Raw genomic sequence first — 15,807 nt, forward strand, 5'->3', positions numbered from 1 at the left:
CAGAGATCAGACATTTCCTGTAGTTCTTAACCAGGTTTGCACAGACTGCAGCAGGGATTTTGGCCCACTCCTCCATACAGATCTTCTCCAGATCCTTCAGGTTTCGGGACTGTCGCTGGGCAACACAGACTTTCAGCTCCCTCCAAAGATTTTCTATTGGGTTCAGGTCTGGAGACTGGCAAGGCCACTCCAGGACCTTGAGAGACTTCTTACGGAGCCACTCCTTAGTTGTCCTGGCTGTGTGTTTTGGGTCGTTGTCATGCTGGAAGACCCAGCCACACCCCATCTTCAATGCTCTTGTTGAGGGAAGGAGGTTGTTGGCCAAGATCTCGCGATACATGGCCCCATCCATCCTCCCCTCAATATGGTGCAGTCGTCCTGTCCCCTTTGCAGAAAAGCATCCCCAAAGAATGATGTTTCCACCTCCATGCTTCACGGTTGGGATGGTGTTCTTGGGGTTGTACTCATCCTTCTTCTTCCTCCAAACACGGCGAGTGGAGTTTAAACCAAAAAGCTCTATTTTGGTCTCATCAGACCACATGACCTTCTCCCATTCCTCCTCTGGATCATCCAGATGGTCATTGGCAAACTTCAGACGGGCTTGGACATGCGCTGGCTTGAGCAGAAGGACCTTGCATGCGCTGCAGGATTTTAATCCATGACGGCGTAGTGTGTTACTTATGGTTTTCTTTGATACTGTGGTCCCAGCTCTCTTCAGGTTATTGACCAGGTCCTGCCGTGTAGTTCTGGGCTGATCCCTCACGTTTTTCATGATCATTGAGGCTCCACGAGGTGAGATCTTGCATGGAGCCCCAGACCAAGGGAGATTGACTGCTATCTTGAACTTCTTCAATTTTCTAATAATTGCGCCAACAGTTGTTGCCTTCTCACCAAGCTGCTTGCCTATTGTCCTGTAGCCCATCCCAGCCTTGTGCAAGTCTACAATTTTGTCCCTGATGTCCTTAGACAGCTCTCTGGTCTTGCCCATTGTGGAGAGGTTGGAGTCTGATTGATTGAGTGTGGACAGCTGTCTTTTATGCAGATAACGAGTTCAAACAGGTGCAGTTAATACAGGTAATGAGTGGAGAATGGGAGGGCTTCTTAAAGACAAAACTAACAAGTGTGTGAGAGCCGGAATTCTTACTGGTTGGTCGGTGATCAAATACTTATTTCATGCAATAAAATGCAAATTAATTATTTAAAAATCATACAATGTGATTTTCAGGATTTTTGTTTTAGATTCCGTCTTTCACAGTTGAAGTGTACCTATGATAAAAATTACAGACCTGTACGTGCTTTGTAAGTGGGAAAACCTGCAAAATCGGCAGTATATCAAATACTTGTTCTCCCCACTGTATATATATATATATATATATATATATATATATATATATATATATATATATATATATATATATATATATATATATATATATATATTTCCAGCAATGTGTGTATGTGTATGTCTGCGACCGCCGGTCCAATCTGATTCAAACTTGCCAGGAATATTGCCGGGTCCCCGCAGATGTGCCTTTTCAAGGTTTGAGATGAATCGGACAAGCGGTTCCCAAGTTACGGCCATTTTACTGCTTTTTCAGTGTTGAAAAGGTGTATATATGGCAGCTGAACGTGTCGTTCCACCTTCTAACCTTATCATGCCAATTTTTTCCCAAATTATTAATAACCGGACGATCACCGGTCCAATCGGATTGAAACTTGCCAGGAATATTGCCGGGGACCCGCTGATGTGCCTTTTCAAGGTTTGATATTAATCGGACAAGCGGTTCCCAAGTTACGGACATTTATCTGTCGACCAATGACAAGACACGGTGCTATGACATCACGAATGACGTCACAATTAATGTTTATTTATTTATTTATCATTTTATTTATTTTGTACGATTGACGGTCCGATCTGATTGAAACTTGCCAGGAATATTGCTGGGGACCCGCGGATGTGCCTTTGAGGTTTGATATTAATCGGACGAGCAGTTCCCAAGTTACGGCCATTTATCTGTCGACCAATATCTGCGAGAGAGGGGGACGGGAGAGGGGGGATGAGAGAGGAAGGGCGAGACTCGGGGGATAGAGGGGGCGAGAGAGGGGGGCGAGGGGCGAGGGGGTCGAGAGGGGGGGGTCGAGAGGGGGGGGGTCGAGAGGGGGGGTCGAGAGGGGGGTCGAGAGGGGGGTCGAGAGGGGGGTCGAGAGGGGGGGTCGAGAGGGGGGTCGAGAGGGGGGTCGAGAGGGGGGGTCGAGAGGGGGGTCGAGAGGGGGGTCGAGAGGGGGGTCGAGAGGGGGGGTCGAGAGGGGGGTCGAGAGGGGGGGTCGAGAGGGGGGGGTCGAGAGGGGGTCGAGAGGGGGGGTCGAGAGGGGGGTCGAGAGGGGGGTCGAGAGGGGGGGTCGAGAGGGGGGTCGAGAGGGGGGTCGAGAGGGGGGTCGAGAGGGGGGTCGAGAGGGGGGTCGAGAGGGGGGTCGAGAGGGGGGTCGAGAGGGGGGTCGAGAGGGGGGTCGAGAGGGGGGTCGAGAGGGGGGTCGAGAGGGGGGTCGAGAGGGGGGTCGAGAGGGGGGTCGAGAGGGGGGTCGAGAGGGGGGTCGAGAGGGGGGTCGAGAGGGGGTCGAGAGGGGGGTCGAGAGGGGGTCGAGAGGGGGTCGAGAGGGGGGTCGAGAGGGGGGTCGAGAGGGGGGTCGAGAGGGGGGTCGAGAGGGGGTCGAGAGGGGGGTCGAGAGGGGGTCGAGAGGGGGGTCGAGAGGGGGGTCGAGAGGGGGGTCGAGAGGGGGTCGAGAGGGGGGTCGAGAGGGGGTCGAGAGGGGGGTCGAGAGGGGGGTCGAGAGGGGGGTCGAGAGGGGGGGTCGAGAGGGGGGTCGAGAGGGGGGTCGAGAGGGGGTCGAGAGGGGGGTCGAGAGGGGGGTCGAGAGGGGGGTCGAGAGGGGGGTCGAGAGGGGGGTCGAGAGGGGGGTCGAGAGGGGGGTCGAGAGGGGGGTCGAGAGGGGGGTCGAGAGGGGGGTCGAGAGGGGGGTCGAGAGGGGGGGTCGAGAGGGGGGTCGAGAGGGGGGTCGAGAGGGGGGTCGAGAGGGGGGGTCGAGAGGGGGGTCGAGAGGGGGGTCGAGAGGGGGGTCGAGAGGGGGGTCGAGAGGGGGGTCGAGAGGGGGGTCGAGAGGGGGGTCGAGAGGGGGGGTCGAGAGGGGGGTCGAGAGGGGGGTCGAGAGGGGGGTCGAGAGGGGGGTCGAGAGGGGGGTCGAGAGGGGGGTCGAGAGGGGGTCGAGAGGGGGTCGAGAGGGGGGTCGAGAGGGGGGTCGAGAGGGGGTCGAGAGGGGGGTCGAGAGGGGGGTCGAGAGGGGGGTCGAGAGGGGGTCGAGAGGGGGGTCGAGAGGGGGGTCGAGAGGGGGGTCGAGAGGGGGTCGAGAGGGGGGTCGAGAGGGGGGTCGAGAGGGGGTCGAGAGGGGGTCGAGAGGGGGGTCGAGAGGGGGGTCGAGAGGGGGTCGAGAGGGGGTCGAGAGGGGGGTCGAGAGGGGGTCGAGAGGGGGGTCGAGAGGGGGTCGAGAGGGGGGTCGAGAGGGGGGTCGAGAGGGGGGTCGAGAGGGGGTCGAGAGGGGGTCGAGAGGGGGGTCGAGAGGGGGGTCGAGAGGGGGGTCGAGAGGGGGGTCGAGAGGGGGGTCGAGAGGGGGGTCGAGAGGGGGGTCGAGAGGGGGGTCGAGAGGGGGGGTCGAGAGGGGGGTCGAGAGGGGGTCGAGAGGGGGGTCGAGAGGGGGGTCGAGAGGGGGGTCGAGAGGGGGGGTCGAGAGGGGGGTCGAGAGGGGGGTCGAGAGGGGGGTCGAGAGGGGGGTCGAGAGGGGGGTCGAGAAGGGGGGGTCGAGAGAGGGGTCGAGAGAGGGGTCAAGAGGGGTCAAGAGAGGGGTCGAGAGAGGGCTGCACATACTGGCACTCACCTACGGGCCCGTACTTGTATATATATAATTAGGTCAAGTACAATATATACAGTGACCTTTGATTATCCACCATTTTGCAGGTCAAGTTGACCTTCACTCCATGCAATTTTCTTGTATTAAAAAAAAAAGAAATAATTATGATTCCTGGCCATATTATTCATGGAGATAGGCCCGGTTTTAGTTTCTGCTGACCCCCAAGACAAAGCACGGGAAAAGGTGGATGGCTGCCACAATGGCAGGAATATAAGCCGAGTGAATATTCCCCGAGTCTAAATAGTATACAGTACTGCATATCCAGTCAGTATAATCAATGTAAGCAAGCACATTGGCCTTGCATGACTAAATTAACTTTTTAAGATGGAGGTATAAAAGGTTGCACGTCACAAAAACGAGACCAATCTTTATGATAAATATAACAAGTCATGTGGTTACCGAGGCCGCAGGTGTTTTTAAAATGGCACAGAGAACCGATGAGATAGTTGTTAAAAAGTGGGCTTTATTTTTTTTGGGCACATTCTAGGCAAAAAATAACTATTACAGTTATTGCACCCTTTTCATATCAACTTGCTCCTCAATCAGAATAAACACTTTTGCAGGCAAGCTGCATGGATACAACCCCAGAAATCTACAATTTCTGGATGCAACTATACTTCATGGTGACTTTAAATGTAAATGGCCAACTTTACATTGGGAAGAAACATTTGAAGCTTTTTTTTTTTTTTAACTGTAACATAGATTTGTTTAGTTTTGTATAGTGTGATCTACAAAATGCTTAGCTGACATCACAAGATGACAAGAGCGAAAAAGACAACAGCACAGTATGAACTAGAAGGGCACTCGGTAGAGTGCATACCTCTGCCACGCAATGCCTGATCTATGAGAACATATCTAGCCCAATACATTTTTGAGATATCATGCTATTTTTGGCCCCATCTCTCAATAGTGAAGAATCACTGAAAAAATTATCGGATATGGATCCGGATCTTCACCAAAATTGACTCAATTCTTCCTTGTCACACACACAATGTGTCCACCACATTTCATCCGAATCCGTCTGCAACTTTTTGAGATATCGTGCTATATACTGTTTTTGGCCTTATATTATTTGGCAGCAATCAAATAGATAAGTAGTGAAAGTGAGAAATGCCTGGTTAAAAGAAACTGGTGATGACCAGAGTTATTTGTTTTTCAATTTTCTGATCATTGTAAACAAGCTAGCAGGCAATGGATGAGGGCAGGAGAGTGGGGAGCCCATCTCGCTGATAGCCTGTTTGCCAGCGGGAGACAGGGTATTGCAAGTGTATGTGTGTGTATGTGTATGTGTATGTGTGTGTCCAGAGCATAACATTTTTACTATTTGAACTTTGGTCATCAAATTTTCAACCAACCTTTATTATGAGAATATGAAGAACACCAAATGATTTTTTTTTTAATGAGTTTTTTTTTCTTTTGTTAGCTGTTGTTTTCAAGTTCAGTTTGAGTACGAGAGGGGGAGCACTCGGTAGAGTGCAAAACCTCCGCCGCCAATACTGCTAGGTCACTCAAGTGAACCTGATATCCTATTCATTCAATTTGACGTCAACAGTGCTCAGAGTTATAGTTTGCAACTTTCCCTTTTACATACTCAATTCATTCGTCATAACTCGATTCCTTGAGACAGAAATTGATTCTACGTGGTTATATCCACCTGAAGTTCCAAAATCAGCCGCAATTATAAATTTTGGCATGTTTTTTTGTTCGAAATCACTTATAATATGTAGAAATGCAATAAAATAAAATAAAAAAAAATCGAAATTTTGTTGAAAAAAAAAGTTGCAAATTTTTTTTTCCTCTAAATTTTTTTTTTGGGGGGGGGGGGTTGGAAATCACTTAAAACATGTAGAAATGCAAAAAAAAAATAAAAATCAAATATTTTTCAAAATGGCCACGATAGCGGCCATATTGGATTTTGGACCAAGTCCAAAATCTAATGGCATGATCCTTGGACCATACCTAATCGCCCACTATGTTTTGTCGAAATCCGGAGGAGTTTTTCCATAATACTGTTCACAAACAAACAAACAAACAAGCAGTCATAGACTGGTACTTATGAAATCGTCAACTTGACCTCTGACTTTGTCTAATAAAAGCTGTCTCTGGAGAAGGTAGCGACGCAAACCAGAAGTTTCTACGATGATTCTGTACCAAACCATCAAAAATCTCCATTTCTCCACGCAATTATTTTATCAAAGTCACAAAACCGTAATATTCGGCCATCCAACAACAATCTTTACATAATCCGACGGCTTAGCGAGTCAGGCATGCGACGATAACCTTTATTGGAATAAAAAAAAAAGACTTTTAAACACCATCTTTATCGAAAACACCTTCAGCGCGCACACGGAAAACTTTTACGTGACTCAACGATGCGTCTGCTCGAGCGCACTGCATCACATGACGACCCGTGATGCGTCGAGTGAAATATTTTTTATACAATCTTAAAACGTCTCCAAAACATCCGATTTTTACCAGAATTTCAACAACCGAGTTTTAAGCGTCCTAAGCGATCGCAAAAACCGAAGACAAAATTAAAATTGAAGTTAAAACGAACTCGTAACGTCGAGCGAAGCAAAATCTCCATTTCTCCACGCCATTATTCAATATTTTTTTTATCAAAGTCACAAAACCGTAAAATTCGGCCATCCACCAGCAATCTTTACATAATACGACGGCTCAGCGAGTCAGGCATGCGACGATAACCTTTATTGGGATAAAAAAAGATTTTAAACACCATCTTTATCGAAAACACCGTCAGCGCGCACACGGAATACCTTAACGTGACTCAACGACGCGTCTGCTCGAGCGCACTGCATCATGGGACGACCCGTGACGCGTCGAGTGAAATATTTTTTATACAATCTTAAAACGTCTCCAAAACATCCGATTTTTACCAGAATTTCGACAACCGAGTTTTAAGCATCCTAAGCGATCGCAAAAACCGAAGACAAAATTAAAATCAAAGTTAAAACGAACTCGTAACGTCGAGCGAAGCAAAAATACTCCATTTCTCCACATTAATTTATGGAATTATGTTTGACCTCACTGTGACCTTTGACCGATTTTGACCAAAATCTAACCAGCGCTAGCCATCACCCTCCTGAATCACGTGGTGTAATTTGACATTGGTAGCTTCTTCCGTTCTCGAGTTATCGTGCCTACAAACAAACAAACAAACACACAGAAACGGAAGTGATCAATATGCTTACGAAATCTTTAGATTTCATAAGTAACAAACAGAAAGGGGTGAAAACAGTAACCTCCGATCTTCGATGGCGGAGGTTAACAAAGCTGACATGGACAAGCTTTACATTTTGAGATGCTTTCTGGTTACCACATGGTATTGTTCAAGATGGCATGTGTACCACATCCACAGTGAGCCGGAAAAATCAGAGGCAGGAAATTTACACATACCTACTGAGCGAGACAATAATGGATGTTTTTTATGTTTAAAAAAAAAAAAAAAGTCATGAAAGTTGAAAAAGGAAAATAGTATTTTACACTTTATATATTGAACGGAGTGGCTAACAAACTGTTGACAAACTACCAAGGGAATCTTTGAATTAAGTGAAAAATCTTGCCTACTTTGCTGAATTATCTCATAATGAACGAGAAGGGCACGCGGTAGAGTGCATACCTCCACCACGTAATGCCTGATCCGCAAGAATATATCGGGCCCAATACATTTTTGAAATATCTTGCAACACAGTACTGTATCATTTTTGGCCCGATCTCTCAATGGTGAAAAATTACTTGAAGATTATCGGATCTGGATCTTCACCAAAATTTAATCAATTCTTCTTTATCACACACCCAACGTATCCAACCAAGTTTGGGCCGAATCCATCCCCAACTTTTTGAGATATCGTGCTATATATCGTTTTTAGCCCCATCTCTCAATGGTGAAGAATCACTTTAAAATTCTAGTCATCGGATCCAGATCTTCACCAAAATCTAATAAGTTCGCCCTCGTCACACACCAAACCTGCCCACAAAATTTCATCCGGATCAGTCTACAACTTTTTGAGATATCCTGTACAGAGACAAACAGACAAAAAAAAAAACAGCTAAACAGCCAGACAGAGATGAAAACAACCTCCTCACCTTCGGCGGTGGAGGTAACAATCCTCTGACTGGATGACTAACCAGGTAGACAGGCAAATACAACTTTGACTTGAAGAAGTCACCAATTTACGTCGAGTCTATTTGCATCATTTTGATAGAATTAAGCCAACACCAGGCTGGTGTTGCCAGTTAAGCCAACAACATGGTTAGCGTGGTAGGCTTGGGATCCTATGATCACGAGTTCAAACCCTACCTGGCTGTTGAATCAATATAGTGGGGTAGATATGTGAAAAAGATGTTCATTTCCGGCAGAAAGTGTGAAATTTCGCATACAGGGTATTTTGGGGCGCCGATTTCAAAAATTGGCGGATCCAAGAGATCTAACCAATGGACCGGCCCCCGTCTTGAATTCCAATATGGCCGCCAAGACGAAATGTTGAAAATCCCTATCTTGGGTTCTAAATGACCTGTGGCGCTGAAATTTGGTACACAAGGGTATGTTGACATGCTGAGTTCAATAATTTGAAATGTCTGACAAACGGTATGGCAGCCATTTTAAATTCCAATATGGCCACCAAGACAAACATAGATGTTTTCATTGCTTTAATTGCACAGTGTACGGTAATGTCATAATGTTAAATCATTTGAGCATTATTATGATAACTGGAAAATTGTTGCATCTCAAATCTACTGATGGGTTTGTAATTTTGTCGAAGGCAGTAGAAATTTGGGAAATTCAGTGCCCCAAAATACCCCTGTATGCGAAATTTAACACTTTCTGCCGGAACTGAACATTCACATGACATTCCAATAATTTATTTTTTTTTAATGTTTTTTCTCTTTCAAATCAAATGTCGAAATCAAAGAAAACAGTCAACAATTCCAGTGCCAACAGACTGGAACATTTGCACTCTTTGCCAGAAACGTTCTGAAAATGAACCACTAAGAGATGCACGTAAGGGCAGCAATCAGTCGTGTCTAGACGTTTACGAGAATCTTGCTCAAAATGATTTAGGTGCCTTGCCTTGCGGGATAAACATTTCCCGACTAGATGATGGTTGCAGTATTGCAGAAACCCTAGCTGCGCATGCTGCCAAATGGCACAAAAACTGTTATGTGCAGTGCAGCAGCTCTCGTGTGGCCAGGGCTGAATCAAGGGAAAGAAAGCAAAGTTCAGACCTTAAACTTGGTGAAGAAACTTACTCGCCTGTTAAGAAAAGACTCAGAACAAGTTTCAAATCTCCATCCGTTCAACAGAGTACCGCTTGCACATGTTTCTTTTGTGATAGCATTATCAGTAATGAAGAAATAGTCCACAGAGCGGCAACAAAAAAAAAAAATGTAGATTCCAATGTTCGATTGATGGCAACAGAATTGAGGGATACAAAACTCCTGGTTAGATTGTCTGTAGGTGATATGACGGCATCAGATGCTGTTTATCACAAGAAGTGCATGACTGTTCTCCACACTCGATACAGATCATTTGTAAGAAAGAATGAGGAAGCCAGTTCAAGTCAAAATATGCCACCAGAATCAGTAGCTTTGGCCGAATTGATATCCTATTTGGAAGAAATGAAGTGTACAGATGGCAGTTACACTTTCAAGTGAGCCGATCTCACAAAGCTTTATACAGAACGTCTGGCACAACTGGGAGGCGATAAACTGGGATAAAGATAAGGCAACTGGGAGGAGGAGGGAGGGAGGGAGAAGTAAAACGGATGGAAAAAAGCTTGCAGCATGTTACAGCTGCCAACTGGTACGAAATATACTTTGAAATGAGCTCTGATTTGTTATATGATTCGTCGACTAGGGATCCATTGAATTGGTATTGCTTTTGCAAAGATCCTGGGATTTTCAACATTTCGTCTTGGCGGCCATATTGGAATTCAAAATGGTGGCCATACCATTTGTCAGACATTTCAAATTATTGCCTTATTGAATTCAGCATGTCAACATACCCTTGTGTACAAAATTTGAGCACCACAGGTCATTTAGAACCCAAGATAGGGATTTCAACATTTCGTCTTGACCACCATATTGGAATTCAAAATGGCGGCCATAAGGTTTGTCATGCATTTCAAATTTTTCCATTATTGAATTCATTATCTCAAAATGCACCTGTGTACCAAATTTCAGGGCCATAGGTCACTTGCAACCATAGATAGTAATGTTCAATGTTTCGACATGGCGGCCATAGTGGAATTCAAGATGGCGGCCGGTCCATTGGTCAGACCTCTTGGATCAGCCAATTTTTGAACTCAGCATGTCAAAATACCCCTGTATGCAAAATTTCAAACTTTCTGCTGGATGTGAACATCTCGAGCAATTTTTGTTACATATCTGCCCCACTAATACTAGGTGGGGTGAATTATGCCTGTCATCCTTCCAAGGTCAGCAAAATGAGTGCCAGCATGCTGGTATTCTGTGTCGGAATGGCGAATGACAATCCGTCCAGGATTGTCCACTCCCCAAGGAGACTGCTTAGGCAGCACCAACACTCTGCACAGAGTATGGTCCCGATGGATGGATAGAATGTCATTAACACATTATGGGACAAGTCGATTTAAGTCACACTAGTCCGAAACAATGTCATTCAACATTTTTAAGTACAGTACAGTACTGTAGTGCGCATTGTGAAATCTTTAAATACTTTGGCAACCATCTGCCAGTGTAGAAGCAACAATGTCACATTGCCCTGAGGACTGACAACATGCTAAAGGTGGGTTTTCATGGGACACGCGAACGGTTCGCAAACGATGTGAATGTCGAAAAAAATGGCAAAGTCCAACATTCGTATTTTAGGCTCCAAAAGTTCGCCAAACATGCGTGGAGGTTCGGAAGCGTCATTTTTTGTTCGTTCAGAATTTCAAAATAAAAAATAAAAAAAGTCAAAAAAGTTTGAAATTCCCGCCGAACAAAAAACGACTCCTGCGAACAATTGACGACACTTCCGAACCCCCGCGCATGTTTGGCGAACTTTTGGAGCCTAAAATACGAATGTTGGACTTTGCCATTTTTTCGACATTCGCATCCTTCGCGAACCATTCGCACGTCCCGTGAAAACCCACTTTAAGCGCTTAGTGGATGCCACATCACTTTATCCCCCAGTCTCACGTGTTTCACCTTGTGGTGAAACGCATATAAATTTGTACTTAAGTGAAGGTGAAGTTCAGTTTGGGTGACCAAGATTTTTTTCCCCCGGCAACGCATCCCCCCTATAACACAAGTGCTATCGCACACAACTATTCGCAGGTGATACGTTCCTAAAAAATGCCGCGAATGATGAATACATGAATGTCTTGGCATTGTTTCAATGGATTAAAGGGGGATAAGTTCCTGGCGGTTTGCGATTCATGACAGAAAAAACAAAAATCCCGTGAAAAATTGTGAATACACCCACGAAAACACGGGGGGGGGGGAGAATAACACCAATACGCGAAGCACAGAGCAGCGAATGTAAAAGCACATCGTGTTTTATAAACCGCGAATAAGCAGAGTTCGCGAATAGCGAATCACCAAATGTCGGGGTCCAACGGTATATTGGAAAATTGTACTGAATAACGTTGCAGTTTTTATCAACGCATCGACGATGTAAGTCGCCGATTTGCTGTATCGTATAATCGCTTCAACTCCACAAAGAGAGTTGCGAACTGGTTGAGGCCATTTGTTTGTTTTTTTTTTTGCGTCTTGACACACCAAATTACACACAAGCTCATTCTAAGCTAACAAAATCACAACAATTATGCTAGTTCAGGCTTCTTCTAATGGGAAACATGGAATTTGTTCCAAGCTTGAACCACTTACTGCCCAATCTAGTTGAGAACTTGCTTGTGTAGTGTAGATAAGGCAGAGGAACACTGGGCTCCCCTCAGTGTCAGTTTTGCTGCTCGAGGGAACCAACATATTCAACCTACTCTACTTTACAAAAAGGATGCCACATGCTGTATTTGATGGTTTTTACTGGGTAATTCTGCCAAATTCTCAACCTCATAGGAAATTTTTCAAAAATTGTTTCATACATTTAAAGTTAATTAAATGTACAATTATGGAATTTTATTTATCAAAATTACTGGATTAAAAAATATATATATATTCACTTGAAGTTGGAAGTATTGCACCAAGGCAAATTTACAAATAAAACATGTTTTTTCTTTCCAAGATAAAATCAATTAATGAGAGTTTTACTTTCATATCAAAATACAGGGAGCTGTTTCATTGCAAAAAAAAAAAAATTCACAGCATAATTAGACATACAGTAATACCTTGATTTCCGTCTCCCCTTTTAACGTTGTCCCATTATTAATATCACTACACGATTTATGTCACCTCAACTCGCAGGAAAGTCACTTAAAAAATAAAATTAATAATAATAATAATAATAATAATAACTGCCAAAATAACTACTTTGTGTTGAACATAAATAAATGCAACATACTGTAGATTGGCAAACAGGCATCTTAAAAGAGTTCATTTAGATGTTATTCGTCAAATGGAGCTGGTGAGTGTGCTGTCGATGTTGCCGGGTTATCAAGTTTGCCTCCGACTGCCGTGCGCACCAATTATAAAAACGTTCTTTAGAGGAAGAAGAGGTACAGCCAACTTTGACCGCTTCCAGATGATGTTCGTTTTGATTTAAATGTCTGGTAATTGTTGTTTTGTTTTATACACGTGTCGGCTACTAGAATACAACTGTCATTGATCAAAAAAGGGTAATATCATCGGTAAAAAGTAAAATATAATAGGTGAAGTGGCAATATTAGGAACATATCCCCCACTTTTCCATTAATTTGTTAATGCGAACAATTGCTTTTATTTACATCATTTTGATATTCGTCGAACCTTTCAGGAACGTATACCCAACGTAAACAAGGGTATTACTGTATTCAGTTTCAATTTCAGGTCACTTTTTAAGCAGGTACATGTGAATCCTAAATTTTAAATCGCCATGTCTAAGACTTGCCAAAAGAATATTGAGTCAAGACCCTGAGATGCGTGAAGCAATGTACACTTTCAGCCACAAGTATGCACAGCGACTATATTTTATATATCCATCATATCTAAGGCGATATCTTTGTTATGGATATAATACAATTTTTTGCACATCCATAACCATTTTACCTGAGCTTGGTAATGGGGACAGGGCAACGCTTGGCATCAAAGGATCATGATAACAATGCTGCCCTCTTTAAGAAATTATGTGCATTTGATGTCATCACTTCCTGTTTGGTTCAGCCATATTGTATCGGCTTTGAATTTGCACAATTCCCTAATCCATATCAAACAACAACCAAATCTGGCAACCAAGTTACAATAACATATTTATAGATCTTTTGTGTGAAACATTTAAGGTTAAATATTGTGCACAACGTTTAAAAGCGAAAGGATGTAAATGACTTGTGTACTTCCATCATTTTATCTCAGACATTAATTGCAGATAAGATGGCTCTAACAAATGAGAAACAAGAAAGACTACAGGCATGGCGCAAGGAGAATCTCACTGGATGAGCATGACATATTCTTACAGAAGGACAAGAAAAGAAAAGCCAAAGCACGAGAGACTGTAAAATGTCAAAAAAGGTGGTCAGATCGCATACCGTACCTCAGCGAAGGGACAAATACAGCACTCTCAACATATGTAATTGCACAGAAATGACCGACAGTCAGTAGGGACCCGAAAATGAGTGATCGTGTTAATACTGCATTTTCAAATATAATGAAAACACAAAATGCATCAGACAACTCTGTTTCGCTAAAACATTCTTCCTGTGTAAGAGGCTTATGACAACTGCTGGTCACGATACCAATGATCAACATTGTGAAGATTAAGATGAAGAAGCATTAATTAATTATCACGATAGTGTGCATTACTTGAGTAATTGAAACTAAGGGAATAAAATCACACATTTGTAGTTATTAAACATAAAAGCAAAAGTTAAAGAAATAAAATAAATTTTAAAAAATAGAAGTTAGCATCTCATAGATATTGTTGTGGAGCCGGGTGTTGGCGGCGAGCACGACTGCTAGATGGAGCAGTAGAGTCGGCTCCACCGAACACCGGGAATTTATAGGTCGTCACCCCAGATAACTCCGGAGCCGACGGGTCCCTGATCGGACCGAAGATCGCCAATAGGTCGACTGCCAATTTCAATTTACCTAAATACCCACGTCGTCCAAACTACCGGGGAAATTCACCCTCAGCAGAGCTCGAGTGGAACAAGCAGTTAGCGTGCTCGAACCGTGCGTAACCGGAGCGGATGGTTACCGAGGTCCGTCAGTCCAAATGCACAATTTGCCGCTTCCCAATTTCCCAACATGCACCGTGCTGAACCAATGAAAGAAACAGAAATGGGCTGAAACATTTAACAGGGGATTTATTTATAATGGGGGGGGGGGAGAGGGAACACACAAAGAGCAGAGTTATCCGACTATAAGAAATGCAGTCAATATACAAGGCACTTAAACAATTCTACTTGAAGACAGGGCCCAAGGACACACACACACGCACACACAAATACCCAAAAGAAGATGGACACCAATGGTCTTTATTGAAGGTTTCCAGCTCGAGGGAAGATGAGCTGGAAACCAGAGCTATATTGGACCTTCCCGCCTCATGTGGCCCTTGACGATCCGGCTCGGTGGGGCTTGATGTCACTGCAAGCACCGGGTACGGAGGGCAGCGCCAGGCTCCAGAACGCTCCTCCGGCACGTGACGAGACCAGAAAAACCAGATGACTGCGCCGTCCCATCTATCTCTTCCCTCCCTGGCGTTGGGGGCGGGGGGAATGTGTCTCACCTCTCCGGACACCTCATTCGCCGGGGAAATCGGTCGTCTCTCCGTGATTGGTTGGGGGGCGTGTCGGGGCGTCTCGATCCCCCCCCCGAAGAGGCTCTGCTTCTCTTGGAGCTCGCTCTGCACCCATTGGCTGAAAGGTGGGAAACGCACTCGCACCCTTCAGATTGGCCAAAGCATTGAGTCAGAACCTCGGTGGCCGAGGGAACTCCGCCCACATGAGTCTTCGAAACGCCATCGTGTGGGGGAATGGTCCAGTGTTGTTGTAGTTGTTGTTGGTGGTGATGTAAAAATGTAAAAGAAAATCCTGACTATCAAAATAACTCCACAGCGCATGAACATTTAATTCCCATTAGACATAGGGGAAAGGGAGCATTTACTTGTCCTATCCACATTTACTTATCGAATAACTGAGCTATGAGGACCTGAATGCTGAGTGCAGTAAGCTTCCAAATTCGTAACAATATTACATTTCTTTTGAAATATATTTTTGGCATTGCAGGATCGACTTTGAGAAGGAGTGGACGCTGCTAAAGACACCAATTTTTCATACAGCAGACTACTTTCACAACTCAAGTGTAGAAAACCTTACAATCTCTGCACATTACCAAACCAAATTTCCATCACTGAAGAGGCAGAAGAAATGTACGAGTTTTCGGAAATATTTGATTTGTTGGTTAGTTACTGGTGGAACTCACAAGGACTGCAAGAGGTGGTCATGTTGCAATCTGGTGTAGAACATGCATCCGTCATGGCCTGGATCACGGCTGGAGAGCTTTCTTTTGACTGCTCACGTTCCTGACTGTGTGGAAGACTGGCCTGAGCCAAGCCCAGCCCCAAATCCACGGCATCAGACATGCCTTGGCAGCCTTCCCAAGCCTGGCAAGCAAACAGCAACCAATGGTGAAGACATGCTTGGCTAGGATAAAATAATTTTCATCCAAAACAAATCTCAAAAGCCAGAGGTCATCGTTCCCTGCACACTTTTG

At 44.9% G+C, this 15,807-nt stretch overlaps 1 protein-coding gene across 6 annotated transcripts in view; it reads right to left on the minus strand.

Annotated features, from left to right (window-relative positions):
* MCRS1 (microspherule protein 1) overlaps positions 1-15,807 on the minus strand; it is a 126,983-nt gene that overhangs the window by 108,739 nt on the left and 2,437 nt on the right. For all 6 annotated transcript variants that reach the window (XM_085870905.1, XM_085870904.1, XM_085870901.1 and 3 more), the window contains exon 2: positions 15,517-15,697. In XM_085870905.1, coding sequence (XP_085727031.1) covers positions 15,517-15,676 — 160 coding nt within the window. In that variant the 5' untranslated portion in view covers positions 15,677-15,697. The remainder of the gene's footprint in view (positions 1-15,516; positions 15,698-15,807) is intronic.

This window comes from Eptatretus burgeri, chromosome 2 (genome assembly GCF_056783735.1).
Source record: "Eptatretus burgeri isolate ZD-2024b chromosome 2, Ebu_testis_v1, whole genome shotgun sequence".
Taxonomy (NCBI): Eukaryota; Metazoa; Chordata; class Myxini; order Myxiniformes; family Myxinidae; genus Eptatretus; species Eptatretus burgeri.